Source organism: Myripristis murdjan, chromosome 13, assembly GCF_902150065.1.
Source record: "Myripristis murdjan chromosome 13, fMyrMur1.1, whole genome shotgun sequence".
NCBI lineage: Eukaryota > Metazoa > Chordata > Actinopteri > Holocentriformes > Holocentridae > Myripristis > Myripristis murdjan.
The window spans coordinates 9552541-9574130 of record NC_043992.1 but is presented as its reverse complement, the minus strand read 5'-3'; the positions used below and the strand labels follow the sequence as shown (position 1 = coordinate 9574130).

Below are 21590 nucleotides of genomic sequence, written 5' to 3'. Positions count from 1 at the left end.
CTGTTAAGTTGGTGATAATTAGCAAGTATTTGAAGTTTCGTTGAAGTTACGAATATCCAAATTAAATCAACATTTACCTCAAAATTTATTGAAAAGTTTTCCAGTTCGCCGAGCTCATTCTGAGCTTCTAAATGATGCTGCAAACCAAATTTAGGATTTTTACTCAGTAGTTTTCCTCCAAATACAACCAAACTGCACCGAGCTGAAGTTGCATTCAAGTGTCGCATTTAAAGGCGTCTTAGGATTTCATTATATTCCAGAAATACCACGACCAGCGGTAATCACTTTTTTATGATCTAATTGATTTGAAATATTCGTCTAGAATGAGTTGGTGACACAGTGCCAGTTAAAGGTCCTGATGTTGATAACCGGGAAAATAGTTATAAACAGTAAATCCAGCAAAACTATCATCCATGTGTATGAATGTATGTGCAGTTTAGTTTTGGCAAGCAGCACAAGTGATGTTAAAATGTCTTTGCATGGATTAAAGCAGTTGTTTTTATGAGTATTAGCTGGGGTGAAGTCTACGTCAATAGCAGAAGGCTAACAGTTAGCATTTGGAGCATCCAGCCGGTATCCAGCACTCAGTAACAATGAGAGGAAGATAGCACCACTACTGTCCTACAGAACAGCTGGGGGGTGGGGGTGAGGGCGTCAAATAACAATATCACATGTTTTCAAAATGGATGAACTATCCCTTTAATGTGCCCTAATCAAATTGCAAATACTACCTCAGCGAGCAGGTTTGTCACAAAATCATCACGTTGTTGCTGTTTTATAGCCTCATGCTCCTGCTGTCGCCTCACACACTTCTCAGCTGTGTGTTTAACAGTGTTAATTTTTTATTTTTTTTTTTTTCCAGTTGTAGTTTCTTAGTTGGAAGTTTCCAGATTCTTCAACGGTTCAGTGACACGACACTGGAGGAATGCAACCTCTGCTGGAATCCATTTTTCTTTTACTAATATTGATTACGTCTATACTGTAAAACTCACAGAGGCAATGTTGATTTGTGAAGATTATCTCATAAAATAAACAAAATATACACATGTGTATTTTGACATCAATCCAAAACTACAGCCAAAAAACACTTGAAGATATAGTGGGATCATCACCAGCCAAATGTCATTTGCTCTATTGCATAGAGTGTTTCCTACACCAGTGATTTTCAAACTGGGGTCCAGGGACCTCCAGGGGGTCCTTCAGGGGCTTACAGCGGGTCATCAACAAAATGAGGAAAAGTTTTTTAAAAATGTATGAGTGATTATTTTAATATTATGTTGTAAATATGACATCTTAAGCAATTCAGTGTTCACCTTCTCATATCGGGTTCTCTCACTTCAGACGGGAGTCTGCAGCTTACTGAATGCCAAACTGGGGGGTGAAACATGAAAAAGTTTGGAAAGCCGTGTCCGAAGCAGGCAGTGAGCGGGCCGCCACCTTGTGCCAGCTGGACTTCAGTGTCCTTTGGTATGAAGACCAGCTTTGTGGGAAACTTGAGCGTGCTGTGTGCAGTTTACTAACCTCATCCTACAGGATTTGTGGGTTTTGAAATTCATTTATTTTGAGCTGATACAGGCACAGTCCCTTAGTCTAGCCTGGAGTACACCAGAAATGGATTGAATGGCAATAAAGGCTGCAAAGGGCAAACCAGAGATACACTGACATCTGATAAAATGTGCGACCGTATACAAATAAACAGAGGCTTACTCGGACAGTGCACGTTTGGGACCTTAATATCCTTCTGATATCACTTCAAAACCATTTTCAGGCTAGAAAAGCAATGAGAGGAAGCGCCGTTGGGTCTTCAGCTGTAACTACAGGTGCTCTAACTTTAGGTTTTTCAATTGTAAAAGTAAGGTTTCGTTCAGCCACTCCAGAGCACACTGTAATTTCAGAAATGACCAACTTGTTGCGTCGTAAAGGGCATTATCCGAACAGACCTTTACTTTTACAACAAGAAAATGGCCATCCCATGCACAACACCGTTCTCAGGCTGGTTCAATAGTCAATTTTTAGTGTGCTGTAACTCTGCAGCGGGAAAAACTTTGAGCTCATTTGAGATGACAAACTCGGCCGCTTCCTGAACGCGGCTCTGCTGAACATCGGTCTTTGTGAAATATGAGGTGCAGCACATAACCATCTTCTATCGGTCGGGATAGAAGAAGTTATCATCAGTGCTGCTGCTCAAGGAGGCTTGAAGTTTAGCACTCTGCATGCAATAGAGCGAGGGAGGTGGTGAGGGAGGTGTGTGTGTGTGTGTGTGTGTGTGGAGGGGGGGCAAGACAGAAGACACGTAGGGATAGCGAAGGCAGGAGATAGGAATCGATCGTGGAAGTGCAGCCCTCCCCACCGACGCCGGGGTTAAAGGAGAAGCCTGCACCAAAGAACGTCCTACTGAGTAATTACAAGAGCACCTCTCTTAACACACACAACTGACCTGGCTTTCATGCCTACCCGTGTTAATAATCAGTGCTCATAATGAACAGAATCCATAGGTCTGCCAGGTTAAGGTCCTCAACAACCTTGCTCCAAGCAACAACGGCTGGGAACAGCAGCGAGAGACGCAGCGGGCTCTGCTGCCGGAGCTGTGCTGCGCTACTGCCCCCCTGTGGATGAGCAGGAGACTTCACCTATGCGATAATGTTCAGTTTTTTTGTGGAGAATGGGTAAATTTAATTCTGTGTTTATTATTGAGGTTGTAGTTTGCAGAGGTCTTGTACTAAGAGGTGTTTCTAATTTTTTGTCCTCCCCTATTTATACACGAGGGGGAACAGAATATTGGAAACAGCTCTCAGTAACATGCAGTCCAGTCCAACAGCAGCACTAACTATGAGCTCAATGCCAAACATAGAAGTGAATGAACACCCCTGTTACTGTGACAACAAGAAAAGCTGAGCTTTATAGGCAGCAGGAAAGGAAACTTTAATGCACAACAGTTGGACTGAATTGGATTAGATTGTGCAGGTGGAGCTGATAAAGTGGCCGCATCATATTAAGTGGTATCAAACTAATACAAGTTATGAGAAAAGAATCGTTACCGCCTGTTCTAGAGATCTTACAGATGTTTGTTCGTGTTGACAAGTTATTTGCCAAATGATAATCACCAAATGGAAGTCAATGTTTTTATTGACACTGTGACTGACTTTTTTAGCTGTACAGATTTGATATAACAATCATCTCTCTCTTAAAAACTGAATTTCTGCAAGGCATCACCAATCTCGCCTGAAAAGATGAATAGTTAGCTTAGTCTACAACACACACACACACACACACACATTTGAGTACGTGTGCATTTAAAGCCCTTTGAGACTGTGTAAACAGTGATGATGCACTTGGAAAAGAACTTGTATTTGAACTTGAATTTATTGTCTTATGCAGCCAGGAAGAATATACATTTTGTCTTGGATTAGCGATAAAAAGAAACGGCAAAAAAATGATTACAGAGTGCAAACTGAGCTGTACCTCTGGTAGACTTTCACCAAACTTGGTCTCTGTGTTTTAACTTTGTGCACAGCAGCAGATCTGCAGGGCTTTCCTTGATTAATGCCTCAGTAAAAAGGCTCACCCCCTCGGCTTTAAAAGAACATTTTATTTTAAAATGTCTATCTTGTACTTTTATTTGCATTTTTACGGAGGACGAATGTGCCACAGGATTTTATGCATATACAGGCCATAAGTCTGTATTCTGTATATATTTGCTCTCTCCCCCCTGCAGGCTCATCATTAGCTCTGGGAACACCAACACTAGCGTCTTGATCATCTGCAGACAGACTGCTGCTTGACTGAGCCGTGATGTACTCTTTGTTTGTTTGTTTGGATTAAAAAAATATATATAAAACTTTAACACTTGGAATCTTTGGCATTAGCATGAAAATAATACAGACTTCTGAATATCAGCCTTTAAAAACCTTGGCTCTTGACATGTTCTTGTGCTACAAAATTAGCTCAAACTACAATTATTTGGGATTTCTGGTCTCCGATCCGCAGAATGTAAAGCTTTCTATTATTGTGCAGCTGAAGGTCAAGAAATGTTTTGCAAAGTATTTCAGAAGTGTTCAACCTTTAGCTCAGTCTGTCTCACTGGGAAAAAAAATCACAAGATCTGATTACATTTCCTTTCAAAACTGCTGGAGTGCAGCGGCGAACCTCAAAGCATGTTTTTCACAATGCAAGTAAGTTTCTCCATCGACTTCCATGGGAAAATAAGAGAAAACAAAGTCTTGGGATAGTTCTGACATATTTTTATCAATGGGGCAACATGTATGATGTAATACCACTACTAAAAAGATTTCTTTGTGCTACTTGAGTACTGTATTTCTGTCAAGATTTCTACAGCCGCTGCATTTTGTTTATTTTCTGAAAGGACAGCAGGACTCGAGAGATGAATGCAAACTTGAGCAATGAAATGATGAGTGACATCGCAAAGCTAAAACTAATCACAGTATAGTTTACGTAACTATTCCTATAAGTTAAAAAAAAAAAACAAAAAAAAAAACACGTGCATTTAAGATATGAAATATTCAGGTCAGAGGTTTGAGCAAAAGTTGCCATTAGACCTTTGAAAGCCATTTCTTTCAAAACATTATATATTTAAAATTAAATTACAAGAAGACTAGTGCATTATCATAATATTATCACAAAAATGGAGAGGTTTAATTGCAGGGAAACTATCATGACATGTCAGAAAATGACCAGAAATCATCCAAAGAAGTTTCAAAAATTCCAAGAAAACTGACAGAAAATTAGCAACTTAATAAAATAAAATATGATATAAAGATGAGAGGAAAAAATGGAAAGGGAATAATAAGAACAAAAAAAAAAACAAAAAAAATACATAACAATTTTTGCAAAATATTAGTAATGAATTATGAAAAAAGGCCAGAAAACAAGTAAAATATCACCAAAAATGACGAATGAATGAATGAAGTACAAAATTACTAAAATTGACCAGAAAAAAACAACTGAAAAAGAAAAAAACAACTCCATAACAAAACTGACTTTATTTATGACTGTTCTGGAAAACATTTCACAACAGCAGCCACAGCCATCAGAATCAGCCTGACAAGCAGCAGCTGCATATTTAATGGTTTTCATAGAGAATCACTTCACTTTATTCCAGCTCCTAACAGCCATAAAAGATGGATTTTGGTTTTTGAGGAAATCAGGAAAAATCAGTAACTACTTAGTGATCAGTCACTGTGTTGCCTAAAGCTGGCAGCCAGCGAGGCCACGTTTCATGTTTTTAGACAGCTGATTTGAGCTTGATTTTTCAAGCTGATGTTGAATTCACTGACCTGAAACCAGTCAAGCATGTGCTTCTCAGTTTGTGGAACAGCCTTGATGTGGCCAGAAAAATGTGCAATAACATTAAAAAACTCAAATGCAGCTACAAGCATTTATTAATGGACAAGTATACAATAGAGGAGCTTGAAAAGTAGAAAAATATCTGAATATGTATATAATTTTCTTTTCCCTTCTATTTTTGTTGTTCCCAATATTTATGTTGCATACATTTGCTGCCATTTTCTATTTTTATTTATTTATATCAAGTGATTTGATACTGTAAGGAAGGGGCAGGACCAGATCAGCTTGGTGCTTCCTCCTGCTCCTTCATGCGAGTTTTCTACATGTCAACTGTTTGATGCTTTGTTTAGTGAGATATTTTCTATATCTTACATTTGGTGATCTATTTGTTGGATCTGTTCATGAAAAATAAACATAAAATCAAATCAAATCTGCACTGAAACTTCAGGGTATTCCTGCCAGGGGTCTCAGCGTGTGTTCACTGAGCCGGGTAAATTTGAAAACCCTCAGCAGTGTTTCCAGACGGGTTTCAAACAGCTGCCATTCACCTGGTGGCTCACTTGGTAGAGTGTTTGTAGAGTGTGTTACGTGTCAAGGCTGAGTCCTTGCTGCAGCGGTCTGGGTTTGATTCCCGACCATGCCCTTTGCTGCAGGTTACCCCCTCTCTCTTTCTACTGTAAAAATAACCAAAAAAAAAAAAAAAAAAAAAAAAAAAAAAAAAAAGATCAAGTGCACACCTGCTTGTGGCCTGTAGCCACACTCCATATTACACCAAGACCTGAGAGCATGTGACAATCCAACATCACTGCTTTATTTTACTTTTCAAATGTACCCCAACTGCACAGCGACTCTGAAAAGCTCTTTTCCCAGGTGGAAAACGCCGGCTTCATGTGGACAGAGGGCCAGAATGGAGAGAAAGTTAGGACTTCTGAAGTTTCCCTGAGATCCTGGCAGGAGCTGCCAGAGCAACGCTGTCTGAATGCCGCCGACCTGGCTCCGCTGCACCGGCTCTTATCGCCTCCGGGGCTCAACTCAAAACCCTCTGCTGACCTTCCAGCAAGTCCAACGCTCCACCTGGCCCGGAGGGAACTTACTGAGAAACTTGTAATCTGGCTTATTTTAAAACCATCATTACAACTTAACTTTACAGAAAAGGAACAGGATTGGTTAATAATCCCCTGCTGCTTTCACCCACTATTTCTTTACTTTCAATTCAGTTTTTATTTGAATTTACTTACCTGTTGTGTTTTACTTGCTTTCAATTATCTTTGTATTTTCCCTGTAGAGTTCTGACACACTATTACAAGAAGTGTGATGTAAAAACAACAAAAATACATCTAACACAACTGCCACATATAAATAAATTTGTGCTTTTTGCAGACTCATCCTGAGCTGGCTGTGTCGTCCATGAAAAAAACTTGATAACCGATAAAATCAGGTTTGAGGAACATTCCCAGAGGCACTGCGGTGTTAAAGTGTTGTATGACTACAAGTGCTGACATTTGAACCCTGATGGCTCTATCACACACTGACATCTTAGATCTGACAGGACATGAGGCGGGTTACAGACAAAAACCGACAGCGGACTCTCGGCTAAATGTTCTGTCATGATTCCAAGGGCCGTCTGGCTCATACGTCTTAAAGTATTCTTTACTCAAACACAGACAAGATGTCCACTTTGGAGGCATTTAGAGGTCAATAACACCGAATTCCCTGAGTTTTTTTTTTTTTTTTTAAATACTCCCAAAGAGCTTCTAGATTAGGATTCAGTCCTCAAGACAAGCCTGTTAACCTCTCGCTCACTTCCCACAGCTTCTTGGCCAAGGCGTCATCGCGTCCCTTGGCGCCCACTTCACGCAGGGCACAAGAGGAGAAGTAGCGTCCGCTGAAGGGCTCGAGGCCCTCCTGGAGGCAGCAGTGCAGGGTGGTCTGGGCCCCGGCCTCGGGGTCCAGCAGGAGGAGCTTGGCCGCGGGCAACAAGAGGAGCCGCTGCCACAGGCTCATGTTGCAACACAGCTCTGTGTTGACGACTCCTGTGCAAGAACAGAAATGATCTCTGAGACCCAGCGCACGGTTTGCTGCTCCAATGAATTCAATATTTGATTGGAAAATAGAACTTAGTGTTCAGTTAATAAATTCTGTGATATCTACTCCTCCTGACCACCTCAACAATATGGAAGACACATTTATATCTACTGTTTTTTGACTAAGAACTGATCATTTTACCATTGGTACCTCACATTTTGTCTCTGACATCTCCGTCGGGCAAAAACTGATATGTTGTAATTCTTAAAAAAACATATTTTATTGATACATTTACTATCAAATTTGTTCTGTAGTCTTCCAAAGTCCTCTGACTGCTGATGTAGGTATATGAAGAGTCAAGGATCTTTTATTGGTAGAGACATCTAATGTTACATAATGATAAATACTAGTAATGGCTCACTACACAAAAAAATATGACCCTAAAAATATGACCATCAGATAGTTGTGTCATGTTTTTAAAAGCTGTAGCTCCCACACTGAAAGTTTAATTGATGCAAAACTTGCAACAAACATGATAACGCAGGTTACCAAAAGCTGCGAGACATGAGCGAGACTTAAGGGACCATACAAGTGAGTTTTGTTTGTTTCTTTGTTTTGTTTTGAATGTTTGGCCCCATTACTACACTTTACCCACAAATCACACTGCAATTATTATTTTCTAAAATCATGCAGGGGCACTAAAGATTTCACAACATATAATCAAACCTTATAATGATCTGCTTCTGTTGCTGACAAAGTCATCACCATTCACAAACTGAGGAACCAATAATTGGCTGAACAAAGCAAACGTTTCCCTGGGGAGGAACGTTTCTCTGCCCAATTTCGAGTCATCAAAACACAACAGTGCTGGCATTTCGAACGCAGCATTATCCATACCACTGACGCAGCCTCGGAAATTAAATCCACCGTTCACTGATGTTAAGAGAAGCAGACCTCCAATATAGTCGCCAAAGTGTGTGTTACGTCATCCAAACTTGTGCAGTGAAATAACAATGGCACTGACCTGGATGGAGGCTGTAGCAGGTGACGCTGGTGCCCTCCAGCTGGTTGGCCAGCTCCCTGGTGAAGAGCACATTACACAGTTTGCTGTTGCAGTAGGCTTTAAGGTTCTGCAAGGTAGACTGGCCTGACACCAGATCCTTTTGGGAAGCCAGGAGAGGAAAATCAATGGTGCCCAGGCGGTGCAGTAACGCAGCTACGTTGACCACACGGCTGGGGCCGCTCTGCTGCAGCCGGTCCAGCAGAAGGTTGGTCAGCAGAAAGTGACCCAGGTGGTTCACCCCGAAGGCCATGCCGAAGCCGTCTTCAGTGCGGCCAGGACCCATCACACCTGAAAATGCAGTGTGGAGAGGAGGCTTGGTGCTTGGACCACTTACTCGAGTGTAATGCTGCATTCGGGTCATATGGGAATAAATGTCTAAATGACTACAATCATTGAATTCAACTGCTCCAATCGACTAGAACTGATCAAACCCTTTTGACACAGTCATGACTGAAGTTTTCTGCATGCAGACTATGGCCAGTCCTCATCAGCTTTTTTCACATTTAACATAGACATGCATTTTGAGAGGATACATTTATGTTCAAACGATAAATGTAAACAACACAAAAAAACATCATGTAGTTGAATCCTGCCACGACAAAAGCTGAAATCCAATTCCCCTAAACTGCTTATAAGAGTATTTTCCATGTTCAATATATCTGAAAAATTAGGGTCCACTGGTGAAGAAGCCCATGTTCCCAAGTAATACAGTGTTTGAAAGCTTTGCTGAACAATATTTTAAAATAATATGTACCACATGAGAGCAGCATTTTTAAGTAGCCTTCAAGAAAGCTCATTCTGTCTCTTATTTTGATGCAACTGCTTGAATATCAGACTAGTGCTGCATGCTTGGTAATCTTTTTGTGGTTGAACAAAACATCTTAAAAGTCATGATGCCATGTTTTTGAGAGGAGATATTCTAAATGCAAATTAAACATAGCATCTTATTGGTGGTCAGCCATGGTGTTGACACATTCTAGTTAATGAATCCACATAAAAGTCAATTCAGCACGCACCGCCATTTGGGTGCCATAGTTCATAACATGTATGATATCGCAGGATAAAAATATGTATGGTACTAAGTTTGCTTTATAAGAATAAATAAAAAATAAATAAAAAATAAATAAATAAAAATAAACACAAGATACTGAAAAAAAAACCTTGTGAAACGTTACATTTGACATCTATTTTGGTTTGATATGTGCACAACACTGGAAATTAATATCAATGATGCCTTATTGCTGCTGGTTTTCTGCATCACGCTAGCCAAGCTGAGCCATTGTTTGCATTAGTGTGGCCGTTGAGGCTGAAAAAGGGACAACAGCTGAGGCCAAAAGTCCATTTTATGACTAAAACATGTGAAATTAATCATATAATGGAGATGAGAGTCACATCATATGATAGTCTAGATATGGTAGATGGGTGGCTCAGCTCTTGGTGGAACTGTGTTACATACAATTCACTTAAATTCACCATTATATTTAATGTTTCCCTCTTAGGAAGCAACAGTGTATAGTAGAGCTGAGGAGGCTTCACATAAAGTACTTTTACTTGACAAGTAAAAATATTATAGTACAATACTACAATACTATTGTACTATATTATAGTACAATACTTACTATAATACTCATGAGTGTGGACTGGATTTATAGCCCTATATCATACAATCTGCATTTCTTTCACTTACTTATTTTGTATTTAATAGAAAAAACCTTTCCACTTCATATCAGCTGCATTTATTACAATTTTAAAGTTTGTTTTCATGTGTGTACCTGCATGTCTATCACTTGTCATCATTCTTCCTCAAATGTGTAGGGAATTCCTGGCTCTTTCAGCATCCTAACCTGCATTGTTGATGAGCAGGTCCAGCCTGGGTTCAGTCCTCAGGAAGGTTTCAGCAAAGTCACGCACAGACTTCAGACTGGCCAGATCCAGCTGCATGAACACCACCTGGCTGTTCCCGCTCTCCTGAGAGACAAAGACAGTAAGGTTGGCTGTGTTACAGAACAGCACATGACCAGTTGTGTAGAGGCAAAAAAAAAAAAAAAAAAAAAAAGAAGCTAAACTATCACCTCCAGTTGGGGATCATCACATAGCAAAAAATAATATATGGCATAATTCATTCATTCATCTTCTAAACCGCTTATCCTCACTAGGGTCACGGGGTATATGGCATAATATGACATAGAAAAATTAAGTAACTTATTAGTCAAATGAAAAGAAGAAGAAAGAAAACGAAAGACATTAGATGGAGTGAATCTTTTTTTTAAGCACAGTTAAAAGTCCTGTGGTTCTGTTTTTTGAACAGTTTTATGAGTATTGTGCTTCTTTTGCAAGCTGTCATTTCATGATCTTCTTTTGATTTGTTTTATTTAATTATTTGACTTTGTTTGATCAGTGTTGATCATGTCATTTGCTAAGAATTCCCTGCTTGGCTCCCTTTTTGCACTCCTGGCCAGCCTAGAGGGGGCTTCCCTCTGTCTCCGTAGTCCCTCCCCATTTTGTTTTTGTCCTACAAACTGAGGGCCTGAAAAGCCCTTTGAAATTGTAACTGTGATTAAAGGCTCTAAATAAACTTGAACTTGCTGCTGGTGGACTTGATTCCATCTATAGTCACCACTTTCAGGTTAGGTCATAATTACACTTACATGTGGATTAATGCTAGCCCCAGGCTGCAGTATTGACACAGCCCCTTTAGCCAAAGCCAACAAGTACAGAGTAGCAGTGAACAGTGTGCTGGAGTTTCTTACTCGTCGGATGTCAAAAGCAGCAGCTTCGGCTTTCTCTTTGTTGCGGCACGCCAGAATGACCCTGGCTCCTCTTCTGGCCAAATCCAGAGCCGTGGCCTTGCCGATACCAGTGTTGCTCCCTGAGCCATAACACACATTGTTATCTTTAACACAACTAGACAAGCGAGCAGTGAACTCAGTGGCCACCTTATTAGGTCCACCTGTACTATCTAATCCAATTCAATCTAACTGTGGTGCCATAAAGTTTCCCTCTCTGATGCCTATAATGCTCAGGTTTTGTTTTTGTCACAGTAAAAGAGGTGTTCATTGACGAACTATGTTTGGCATTGAACTCATACTTAGTGCTGCTGTTGGACTGGACTATAGTTTATTAAGAGCTGTTTCCACTATTCTGTCCCCCTCATTGTGTATAATTAGGAAGGACAAAAAAAAAATTGAAACACCTCTCAATATAATGTAGTCCTGTACAAGACCTCTGCAAACTACAACCTCAGTAATAAACATAGAATTAAATTGACACCTCCACAATATCAACACAAACTGAAAATTATAAACTTTGTTAAAAGGTACAATTTATGGCAGAGCTGTTGCACTGAACTGTATTAGACTGTACAGATGGACCTAATAAAGTGGCCACTGAGTGCATAGTGTGGTGGGAATGTCACGCCTAGCTCCATTCAAAAGTCCGTCATGTTAATGGAGCCTTGCTTATCGTCAAACATAAACACCACAGTACACAGCTACCTAGCGTAAGGACATCTACAAATCTTCTGGTAAATTCGGCATGAGAACAACCAAGCTTAAATGTCGCCTTGTGTTACTTCATATTAAATTCATAACTTCATTTCAAAGGACTTTGTGAGGAAGCGGAGCAGCATTAAACTTCACGTTTTTTGAATGGCAGTTTGGGAAGTAGCTGCCAACGTAGCGGAACCTACAAACGAGCACGAATTCACCTCTATTTACCTGTAACGATGGCCGTCTTCCCCTTCAGCTTCACGCAACTTCGGCATCTTCCTCCTCTGAAGACATTATAGTAGACTATCACATATAAAACAATGGCTCCAGCCACTAAAGAGAGCAGCACCGACATCGCGTCGAACACTGAATCAAGTGTAACCTTCCGGTCGTAACTTTCAAAACAAAAGCCTGTCAACAAAGCATTAGAGTAATAGATGAGTGACGTGCAAGAGAGAAAATCACCATCAAATGTAAACACTAATGCCTCATTTTATTATTATTATTATTATTTTTACAAATCATATTTTTTTTTTACATTCACAGTCAAGCAAGATGTAGTTCTTGATACATAAAAAGTCCTGTTAAAAACACAGAAAAGAAACCAAAATTTAACCAGACAACAAAAGGATGTCTAGAAGTCCACCTAAAACCATAGAGGCACATTAGTTCCTCTAGTATGTAATTTTTCTTATTTCCAGGCTGTGTAGTAGGCCGAGTGTCATTCCAAGGCCTCAGCAGTCAGGCCATATAGACTATACATAAACAATTTGCAGTGAAATATGTTTTTTCATTGTTCTGTAAGTGAATATTACTTAAGTATCCTACCAAATCTTTTTTTAACGTCAAATTTTATGCTTTTATTTTAAAAGGCAGAAACTCTTTACTTTCGGAGATAATCTAAACCAGAGCCCATCTATATATTATTATATATTATATATTAGAGATTCTCTGTCTAAACTTTGGCAACTTGCATTCTTCCGAGTTGAGTTCCTGACCAGCAGATGGCCCCTCTTCCTAGACCACATACACGGTTTAAGCAAAAGGATGATATATTGAAGCCTGAACTAAGAGTAACATTCATCAACACAACAGTCAAAGGACAAAAAATGAGAAGATAACAACTTACTGAAACAAAAATCAAAGAAAATACAAAAGGCCTCTATAATTCAGAGGTGACAAATTAATAAGCCACATATTTTTAAATTTCTCAGTATTTCATTTTTCTCTTGAGAACTGAGCACCTGCAACTGACCCAACAATTTCCCCTCAGGATCAATAAAGTATTTCTGATTCTGACAATCTGAAATTAATCAGGATATTTTACTCATTTTGGTTTATTCCCTGATCACTGATTATAATTTTAGTGAGGTCATTGGTGACTGACATGGAATAGATTTTTGCCGTGCCGGTAGCAGATGGCTGTGTCGGTTCGTCCATCTCTATTTGTCCTTTTCTCAAGATCTATTAAGGCAAATCGCATAGAAATTTAATGGACATATTCATGCTTCTCAGAGAATTAACCCTGTTAATTTTAATGATGTCACAACATGACATTTGGTGAGCAGATTAATGCTCCCTGAAGGATGGACCCTCTCAAGTTCGGTGACTTTTGCACCACCCTTGTGCCAAAATGCCAAATTGGCACAAAATATCACTATATATGATTAGCAGATTGGCACGGTTGTGAGTTCACACACACCGCAAAGGAAAATAATTTTTCTTCACTCTAACACCTCCCTCAGGCCAAAATACCGAGGTGGCAATTAAAGTTAGAAAGCACATTTCATGCTACCCAGAGGATGAACCCTGTCAACTTTGGTAACCTCATAGCCTTTCCTCTCTCCACCCTCGGGGCAAAATGTGCAAAACCTAATTCTCCCACTTCCTGAAGCACCCCAACTTCCCCAAACCAAGTGGCAATACCCGGGGCCAAAGGCACACGCTTGTAAAAGTAACCTACCCGACACTGCTTCAATACTTATTGTACTTGGTGATTAAAATGAGTCTCTACTTATTTCAATGCAGAAAATGGAGTGTATAAAATGTAGACTGGTGTCCTAAACTGGAAGCTTTTCATGCGAGTCCGCTCAGCCTCTCGCTCAGCTCCCACAGCTTCTTGGCCGCGGCGTCGTCTTTGGCTTTGGGAGACACGTCCTTCACTCCGCAGTCGACGAAGTAGCGTCCGCTGAGGGGTTCGATTCCCTCCTGGAGAGCGCAGTGCAGGGTGGTCTGGGCTCCCTGGACGGGGTTCTTGAAGAACAGCATGCTGATGGGCTTGATGAGCAGCGCGGTGAATAAGCTGTTATAGCGGCCTATATCGGTTTTGATGGTACCTGAAGGAGAATAGAGTAAAAAACAAAATGTAGGAGTTTTAGTCTTAACAGAGCTATAAGGTGCTTGCAAGGGTTATAAAAAAAATTCCCTTCAGCAATTCTTGGGGGGGGGGCACTAATGCAAATTTGCACACACACACACACACACACACACACACACACACACACACACACACACACACACACACACACACACACACACACACACACACACACACACACACAGCATGCAGGTTATTTACAGTAACAGTTAAAAAGCAGCACCTGATCTCTAAAGTTTTGCTGTCATCTTTACAGTAATTTTTTGTCTTATTGCTTTTCTTTCCAAAATTATCAATAAAATTACATCATGACAGCCTTTTCACAATCAGTAAGAAAATGCAAATATACCCACTTATGTGAAGTAACTCTTAAAAATCAGAGAATTATTACAGCTACCATCTAGTATTTTAGTATGAAAACCAATCTTTATAATCAAACAACATATTCATGATCAGAAATAAACATGACATTTGTATAAAAGCAAAGTGGGGGCCATGCTATTTACTGTGGGCCTATTTTAGAGTCCAATTCATGCAATTATTTGAGAACTACCAGGAGGAACACAAAAACCATTTACATACTGATAAAGTGCTTAAGCTCTCCATCATGCATGACTGTTCAGTAGGTTTACATCAATAAAATGGACTGACAATGTATGGGGCTGACATTAGCCTTTTAGTACAGTAAATACGAGATATCACTCAGTTATGCTGTTCACCTCTGATATGAGGAAGGTTTCTCTCTGACCACAGCTACATAAAAGCAGTTTGAGACACCACAATAATTTTGTATTTGTACATTTTATTTATTCTGTTAATTGTTAAATAATGTTATTTTGATGACTGATTCTGACGCAGTTCCACCAGTCATCGAATAGGAGGGGTGAGTTGCTCTGTCTTATTGATAATTTTCAACCTGGGCTTTAATTTTGTGCGATTCTGATCACATTTCATCAGCTGCTTCAGTGTAGAACTGCAGAACTCTATGTGCAGGCAGCCCTGGTCTCCATCCTGGGTTTGAATGTCAGCCCTGGTTCCTGCCCCACCTGCTTACCCAGGTACGTGACTACCGCCTTCCCAAACTCGCATTTAGCCAAATTAAGAGTGAGGGAGGCTGCACACAAAGGATCAAAAATTTCACGCAGTCTCAATGTGTTCCGACCAGGTCAATGAATGAGCCACTATGTCGTCCAGATAAACTCCACAGTTCTGAACACCACACAGCACTGTATTCATTAACCTCTGAAAAGTGACGGGTGCATTCTGCAGACCAAACGGCATTACAGTATATTGCAGGAAATAATCAGGTGTAACGAATGCACAGATTTCGGATGCGCATGGCGTAAGAGGAACTTGCCAATACCCTTTCAGGAGGTCTAATTTGGTCACAAACTTGGCTGAACCGATGCGGTCAACCAAATCATCCATGCGGGGAAGTGGAAACAAGTCCAGTTTTGTGATATTGTTCAACTTGCGGTAATCATTACAGAAACGCGGTGTCTGGTCGGGTTTTGGCACAAGAAGAGAAGGTGAGCTCCAAGGACTTCTACTTGGGACAGCAAAACCATGCTCAAGAAGATACGTTACCTCTTTTTGCATAACAGCGGGCTTAGTCGGGTTGACCCGATAAGCGTGCTGCTTTATAGGTTTGTGATTACCCACATCAATATTGTGGCACAGCACGTTAGTTTGTGTGGGAATGCCACCGACATGACCTGGGCAAAAACCCTGGACATGACATTTGAACCCTGATCACTTTGGATGTGTTTTGGAAGGCCAAAGGTAGAAGAGAACTTTATCAATGCTTTTACGATGGCACGGGGCTTGAGGCTACGCAACGAGATGACCTCAGGAAAGCGTGTGGTGGCAAAAACACAAGTCATAACACCGTGTGGAGTTTACATGTTGTTCTGCGTTTTTGCGTACATTTCATTGCACAGTCCAAAGACATGCTCAATTGCAGTGCACTACCAAAGCAGAGGCCTACTGCTTACCACTGGGACTTCAGCAGAGTTTGTTGTCCAAAGGTATAATGCTACAACCTCCTCTAGAACCAAAACCAGGACTGCCATTGATGAACATGGAGCAATCATCACAAATTATCTCCTGCCACCACCGCTACAAGAGGAAACACCGAACCAATACTGAAAATTGTGACTAGGTGGGGCAAATGTGCATCGCCAAGCAGAGCTTACACTGAGAGGAACTGTTGGTCAAGTGGACTAATACTCTAGGGGCATAAACAATGTTATTGTCTATTTCATTACAAAAGTTTCAATCACTGAAAGTCAAATTACCTGCTGTAAGGATGACATTTTTAGTGGGTGAGAACTGTTTACTGGTGCTGGAGGCATAAATGATGCATGAAAAATGGTGAAAGCTTGAAACACAACAGCAAATTCACAAAATGAGCAGCCCAGGGTAATAAAAATGTAAATGTTCTGTTATATTAACACTAATGTCATCAACTCTAGTTATGCAAAGTGAGCAATATCTGCTGCAGTTCAATTAAGGTTCATTTTGAAATCATAAATAAAAATTATTTTGGACGGGGGCACCACGACTACAGTGCAGTTCTCCCTGTAAACAAAAGCTGTATTGCTTTACAGAGCGCTAAATGATGAAATTTTGATCAGAATCAATACAAAATAAATTCTGATTATCTTTTAAAGAACTGCTAAAATATCTAGAAGAACTGAATTTCAACAAAGAGTTAGTGTCTGACAATGATGTCCCATAAAAATGTGTTTCAGAGGCTTTTCCAACATAATAACAACTTTTCCAATCTAACAGTTTTAAGGGACACGGTGAGTAGTAGTAGCATTTTTAGCATGCAAACAAATCACATGAAAATTATTTAAATATTAGTCCAAAATTCTTGGCATTGACAGTTTCAGTTATATATTGGTATTGGCTTTCAAGTTTTAGGAGCTGCAGTGAGGAGAATGTCCTATGCTGTGTGTTGTCATATTACATTCCTGTCTAGCTTTACATACTGACAAAATATTGTATGTATATAATAGTGAGGCAGGCTGGACTGACCTGGATGGAGGCTGTAGCAGGTGACCTCGGTGCCTTGCAGTCTCTTGGCCAGCTCATGCGTGAAGAGGACGTTACATAACTTGCTGTTACTGTAGATCTGCAGCATGGCTAAGAACGAGTCACCCTCCCCTAGAGCCTTGTGAGCGCTCAGGTAACCAAAGTCAACTGTGCCATTTTTATGTAAGACGGACGCCACATTGATCACCCGGCTCGGGCCGCACTCCTTCAGCCGGTCCAGCAGCAGGTTGGTTAGCAGGAAGTGGCCGATGTGGTTCACGCCGAACATCATTCCCAGGCCATCTTCTGTTTTTCCTTGCAAGAAGATCCCTGGGGTGATGAGGAAACAGTTGGACTCAGCTCATTAAAGGGGGCAGCAAGACATATCTCTACCATTATCAGCAAACAAAGACTTATAACATTAGCTGGTCTCTGATGAATTTTACGACTCACAGCTAACATAAATAATAGTTCAATTCACAAACAAGAGGAGACAAGCCATATTCTTTCAAGAGTTCAAAGCCAACTAAAGCTAAAGCTAAAGTTAAATTATGTCAGACATGATTAGCCACCAAACGCTTCCAGCAAACCCTCACTAAGATGCTTAGGCCTGCTACAGCTTTTTCACTGAAAGCATGAGACTGTACAAGTGCAGACAGCTTTGCCTGCCAAATGACGACAGGTTACATTACAGCTCAACTGCATAAATGTTGCTCTGTGCGCTGAGATTATAAACACTCTGGCAACATCTTTACACTGATTCTGAGCAGTTTCTTCAAATTATCCAAGAGTATAATCAGTTATAAATTATTGTTCATATCCTGGGATGCTGATAGAAAATAACTCTCTAAAGTGTGCAAGATAAAAGCATCCTAACCTGCATTGTTGATGAGCAGGTCCAGCCTGGGTTCTGCCTTCAGGAAGGTTTCAGCAAAGTCACGCACAGACTTCAGACTGGCCAGATCCAGCTGCATGAACACCACCTGGCTGCTCCCGCTCTCCTGTGGCACATTCAGCAACATGTCAGCTGACTGTCAAGAGCTAAGACTGTTAAACAACATTGTGTTTAGTGTGAGTGACAGTGAAAAAAAGGCAGATGTTGTGTGTCACCCTCTTGACTTCAGCGAGAGCAGCTTCTCCTCTCTGTTGGCTGCGACAGGCCAGAATAACCCTGGCTCCTCTCTTAGCCAGATCTATGGCTGTGGTTTTCCCGATGCCCGTGTTACTGCCTGGAAAGCAATTATTATCATACACACTGTCACTGAACTGGGTGATTAATCCATAATATCATGAAGAAAAACAGGAGGAGCCAAGAAAAAAAAATAGTGTAAAAGCTGTGCCAATTTGCATCTTGCGAAATAATGATAAATAAGAAGTAGCCTATATAGGTATGAGCTCCAGCCAAACCTCCTTCAGTTTGTTTTTGTTGTACATATTTTCACAACAGGCTTTCAAAATGTCTATATTCTTCTTAAGTAAGAGTCAAACACATGTAAGAGACAATACTGGTTTTTATACTGGTTACTGTTCTATTGGTTGTAATTTTAACCCACTAGTGCAGGAGGATGACATCACCATTTAAAATGCTGTGTTTTCCACAGGGCAGAGGTCATGTGAAGTCACTGAATAGGGAAATAGTTAATTGATTCAGCTGTCACACAGAAAGCCTGGGGTGTATTCAACGTTGACATACCAGTACGTAATGTCAAGCGAACAGAAATGATACAGCTCTGAACAATCTGTTGCATTATGCAAGTGTTGGAAGTATGGAAGCCGAGAGGGCCATTCTCCTTGCAATTGTGGCGGAAGAACTGATTGAGGATGACATTACTCTAAATGGATCAGTAATAACAGGGGCACTGCAAAAGACTTTGGACATCACTGCCACTGCTTTGGTGATAAGACGCAGGAGGAGACCTCCAGCCTGGATCAGTAGTTATGTGGAAACTGTAGTTCCTAACTACACAGAGCTGACCTTTGTTTCTCATTTTAGGATGAGAAGGGAAACATTTCAGGTGACGGATCTGCTCTACTCTACTGTTTATGCACCTCTTGTGAGACGTAGACTTACCAACCACTGTTTATAAAATGGAATAAAAGTGTTGTTGTTTTTTTCTAACCACCCTGTTTTAAGCTTTAAGTTAAATCAAAGTTGCCATCTGACCTATCATCATACTTACCACATACATGTGCCTTTACCTCTTCAAATGATGGGTAAAATTTGAAGCATTGGCCATAATTAAATACCACCTTGGAAGCCACAATGAAGCACTAGCGTTTTAAATCACGGAGGCTAAAATATAGGCTGATGCTGATTGGATAACACCTGTGACACGCCCACAAAACGGAGCAAAACTACCTGTGAGGCATGTTGCTCTCTGTTACAAAACGGTACAACCAAACAGATCATTCAATGAGACAACGTCACGCAACGTTACGTATCGTAACGCCGCTGAATACACCCCTGGCTCTGATAAGGTTTCTAACCACACTTTATGAGGCTCCATATTCAGTGCGTTTTAAAACACACTCACCGGTGACGATCACTGTTTTTCCGTGGAGTTTCGCGTTGCTCTTACACGAGGCTCCTTTGATACAGACGTTGTAAATAACCAGGTAGACTCCCAGCACCGCCGCGCCGATAACGACAAAGTTGTCCATTATCGATTTGTGTTGGTAAACAAGAAGAAATTTTGGAGTGAACTCGGGTCAAATCCACTCCCTGCCTCGGCCCGCCCCTCCTCCGGCACAGGACCGGAGGAGTTACGGCCGTTTCCGAATGGATGGGAAGGGTAACCCCGGAGAAAAACAGAAAAATACGTCGTCCTTTCTTAAATTTAAGTCGAAAAAGTGTCGACACAAAATAAAACAACGGTTTTTTTGTTTGCTTGCTCGTTCGTTTGGTTGTTTTAACTTTCCTAATTCAGCAGCTACACCGAGATCCTCCATCGACTCCCCTTCCGGCCCACACTGTTTGGTATGACCCGAGATGTCGCTTCTCTTTGGCTGCCCAGCCTGTCGATCTTTGTGATTGGCCTATCCGGACAGTGGTCGTGTGCGGGGTCTAGCCAATCAGTGGCGCTCTGTTGGTGACGACTGCGATAGACGTGCGGCGCAGAGAATAAACATCCAAGTCGAGCTTGCGGCCTGATAGTCGTATTTTAAGTCGTTTTATAATCTATCTATCTATCTATCTATCTATCTATTTGTTGTGATATTTTGTAGGATTAATGCACATATTGAGACTTAATGCACATAATACACATACTTTTGATAATGCACATACTTACATAATGCAGATTGCATTAAGAGTTGAGCAGCTGCAACTGACCCAATTTCCCCTTAGGGATCAATAAAGTATTTCAGATTCTGATCTTTTACATATTTAATTGTTTTAATGTCCCCCTTTTTCAGGTTTTATGTCTTTCTTTGTTTCTACAAATCTTACTGTTTCTAGGGTTAGGGTTAGGGTCATCTTATTTTTTTATCTCCATCTTTTATATATCATAGTGACATTTGTTTTATTGCCTCTGTTCTTTGTTTTTCAGTTGTTTGTTTGTTTTTATCGCCTCAGTATTTGCATTTGTTTTAAATTGCCTGCTTTATACTCGTTTTCTTTCAGCTTATTGTAAAGCACTTTGAGCTACACCCCCTGTATGAAAGGTGCTGTATAATAAAGTATTATTACTGTTATTAGGCCGAGATGGCTGAAATATGGAATAATAAAAAAAAAAAAAAAAACACTATGGTTTTGCAGCCAGTCAGCACCACATAGACTCAATGCAGTGCCTCCAGGATTTTACCGTCCTGTTTTGGACTACCTTCTGGGACACAATTGGGGACGGCTTGTCCAGGTGTGGACCCCATTTGTCCCCATTTAGAAAATGGGGACACCAATGTAAGTCTCAAATGAATATAAGTCTATGTAATGTCCCCCAAAATGACATAAGTAAACGTGTGTGTGTGTGAGTGAGTGTGTGTGTGAGAGAGAGAGTGAGAGAGAGAGAGAGAGAGAGAGAGAGAGAGAGAGAGTGCTTTGGGACATGTGGAAGAAAACAGAACATTATTTAAAATTTAAAAATCCTGATGTTTCTGTGGGAGTTGCCTATGTGGAGATTTATAATTGTGCACAGCCTCTCTCTTAACAGGGAAACAGTTAGCATTTCTGCTGCAGGGGAATCGATTTTTTTTTTCTTTTATCTTGACTGAAATACAGGATCCACGGATTATCCACGGTGTGCAGTACATAACTGTCCGTCCATCAAATAGGTCAATCATTTCTTTTCCATTCACT

The 21590-nt window shown here is 40.6% G+C and overlaps 2 protein-coding genes across 2 annotated transcripts; both read right to left on the bottom strand.

Moving 5' to 3' along the window:
* Window positions 1–6999: 6999 nt before the first annotated feature.
* On the bottom strand, window positions 7000–12263 carry LOC115369825 (dehydrogenase/reductase SDR family member 13-like). Its single transcript, XM_030066498.1, has 5 exons — window positions 12109–12263; window positions 11143–11261; window positions 10237–10360; window positions 8354–8680; window positions 7000–7337 (listed from the first exon to the last, which is right to left on the bottom strand). Exons 1-5 carry the CDS (start codon window positions 12233–12235, stop codon window positions 7078–7080), a joined length of 957 nt encoding a protein of 318 aa, XP_029922358.1. The 5' UTR covers window positions 12236–12263; the 3' UTR covers window positions 7000–7077.
* Window positions 12264–12343: 80 nt separating this feature from the next.
* LOC115369826 (dehydrogenase/reductase SDR family member 13-like) lies at window positions 12344–20253 on the bottom strand. Its single transcript, XM_030066499.1, has 5 exons — window positions 19831–20253; window positions 18407–18525; window positions 18174–18297; window positions 17300–17626; window positions 12344–14216 (listed from the first exon to the last, which is right to left on the bottom strand). The coding sequence occupies exons 1-5, from the start codon at window positions 19955–19957 to the stop codon at window positions 13957–13959; spliced, it is 957 nt and encodes a 318-aa protein (XP_029922359.1). The 5' UTR covers window positions 19958–20253; the 3' UTR covers window positions 12344–13956.
* Window positions 20254–21590: the final 1337 nt, after the last annotated feature.

Coding starts and splice junctions, on each gene's coding strand:
- LOC115369825 (XM_030066498.1), bottom strand. CDS start 12,235: ATGTCGGTGCTGCTCTCTTTAGTGGCTGGAGCCATTGTTTTATATGTG. Junction 11,262..12,108: donor GAAGACGGCCATCGTTACAG/GTAAATAGAGGT, acceptor GTTATGGCTCAG/GGAGCAACACTGGTATCGGC. Junction 10,361..11,142: donor CTGCTTTTGACATCCGACGA/GTAAGAAACTCC, acceptor TTTGTCTCTCAG/GAGAGCGGGAACAGCCAGGT.
- LOC115369826 (XM_030066499.1), bottom strand. CDS start 19,957: ATGGACAACTTTGTCGTTATCGGCGCGGCGGTGCTGGGAGTCTACCTG. Junction 17,627..18,173: donor CCTGCTCATCAACAATGCAG/GTTAGGATGCTT, acceptor TCATCACCCCAG/GGATCTTCTTGCAAGGAAAA. Junction 14,217..17,299: donor CTGCTACAGCCTCCATCCAG/GTCAGTCCAGCC, acceptor ATTCTCCTTCAG/GTACCATCAAAACCGATATA.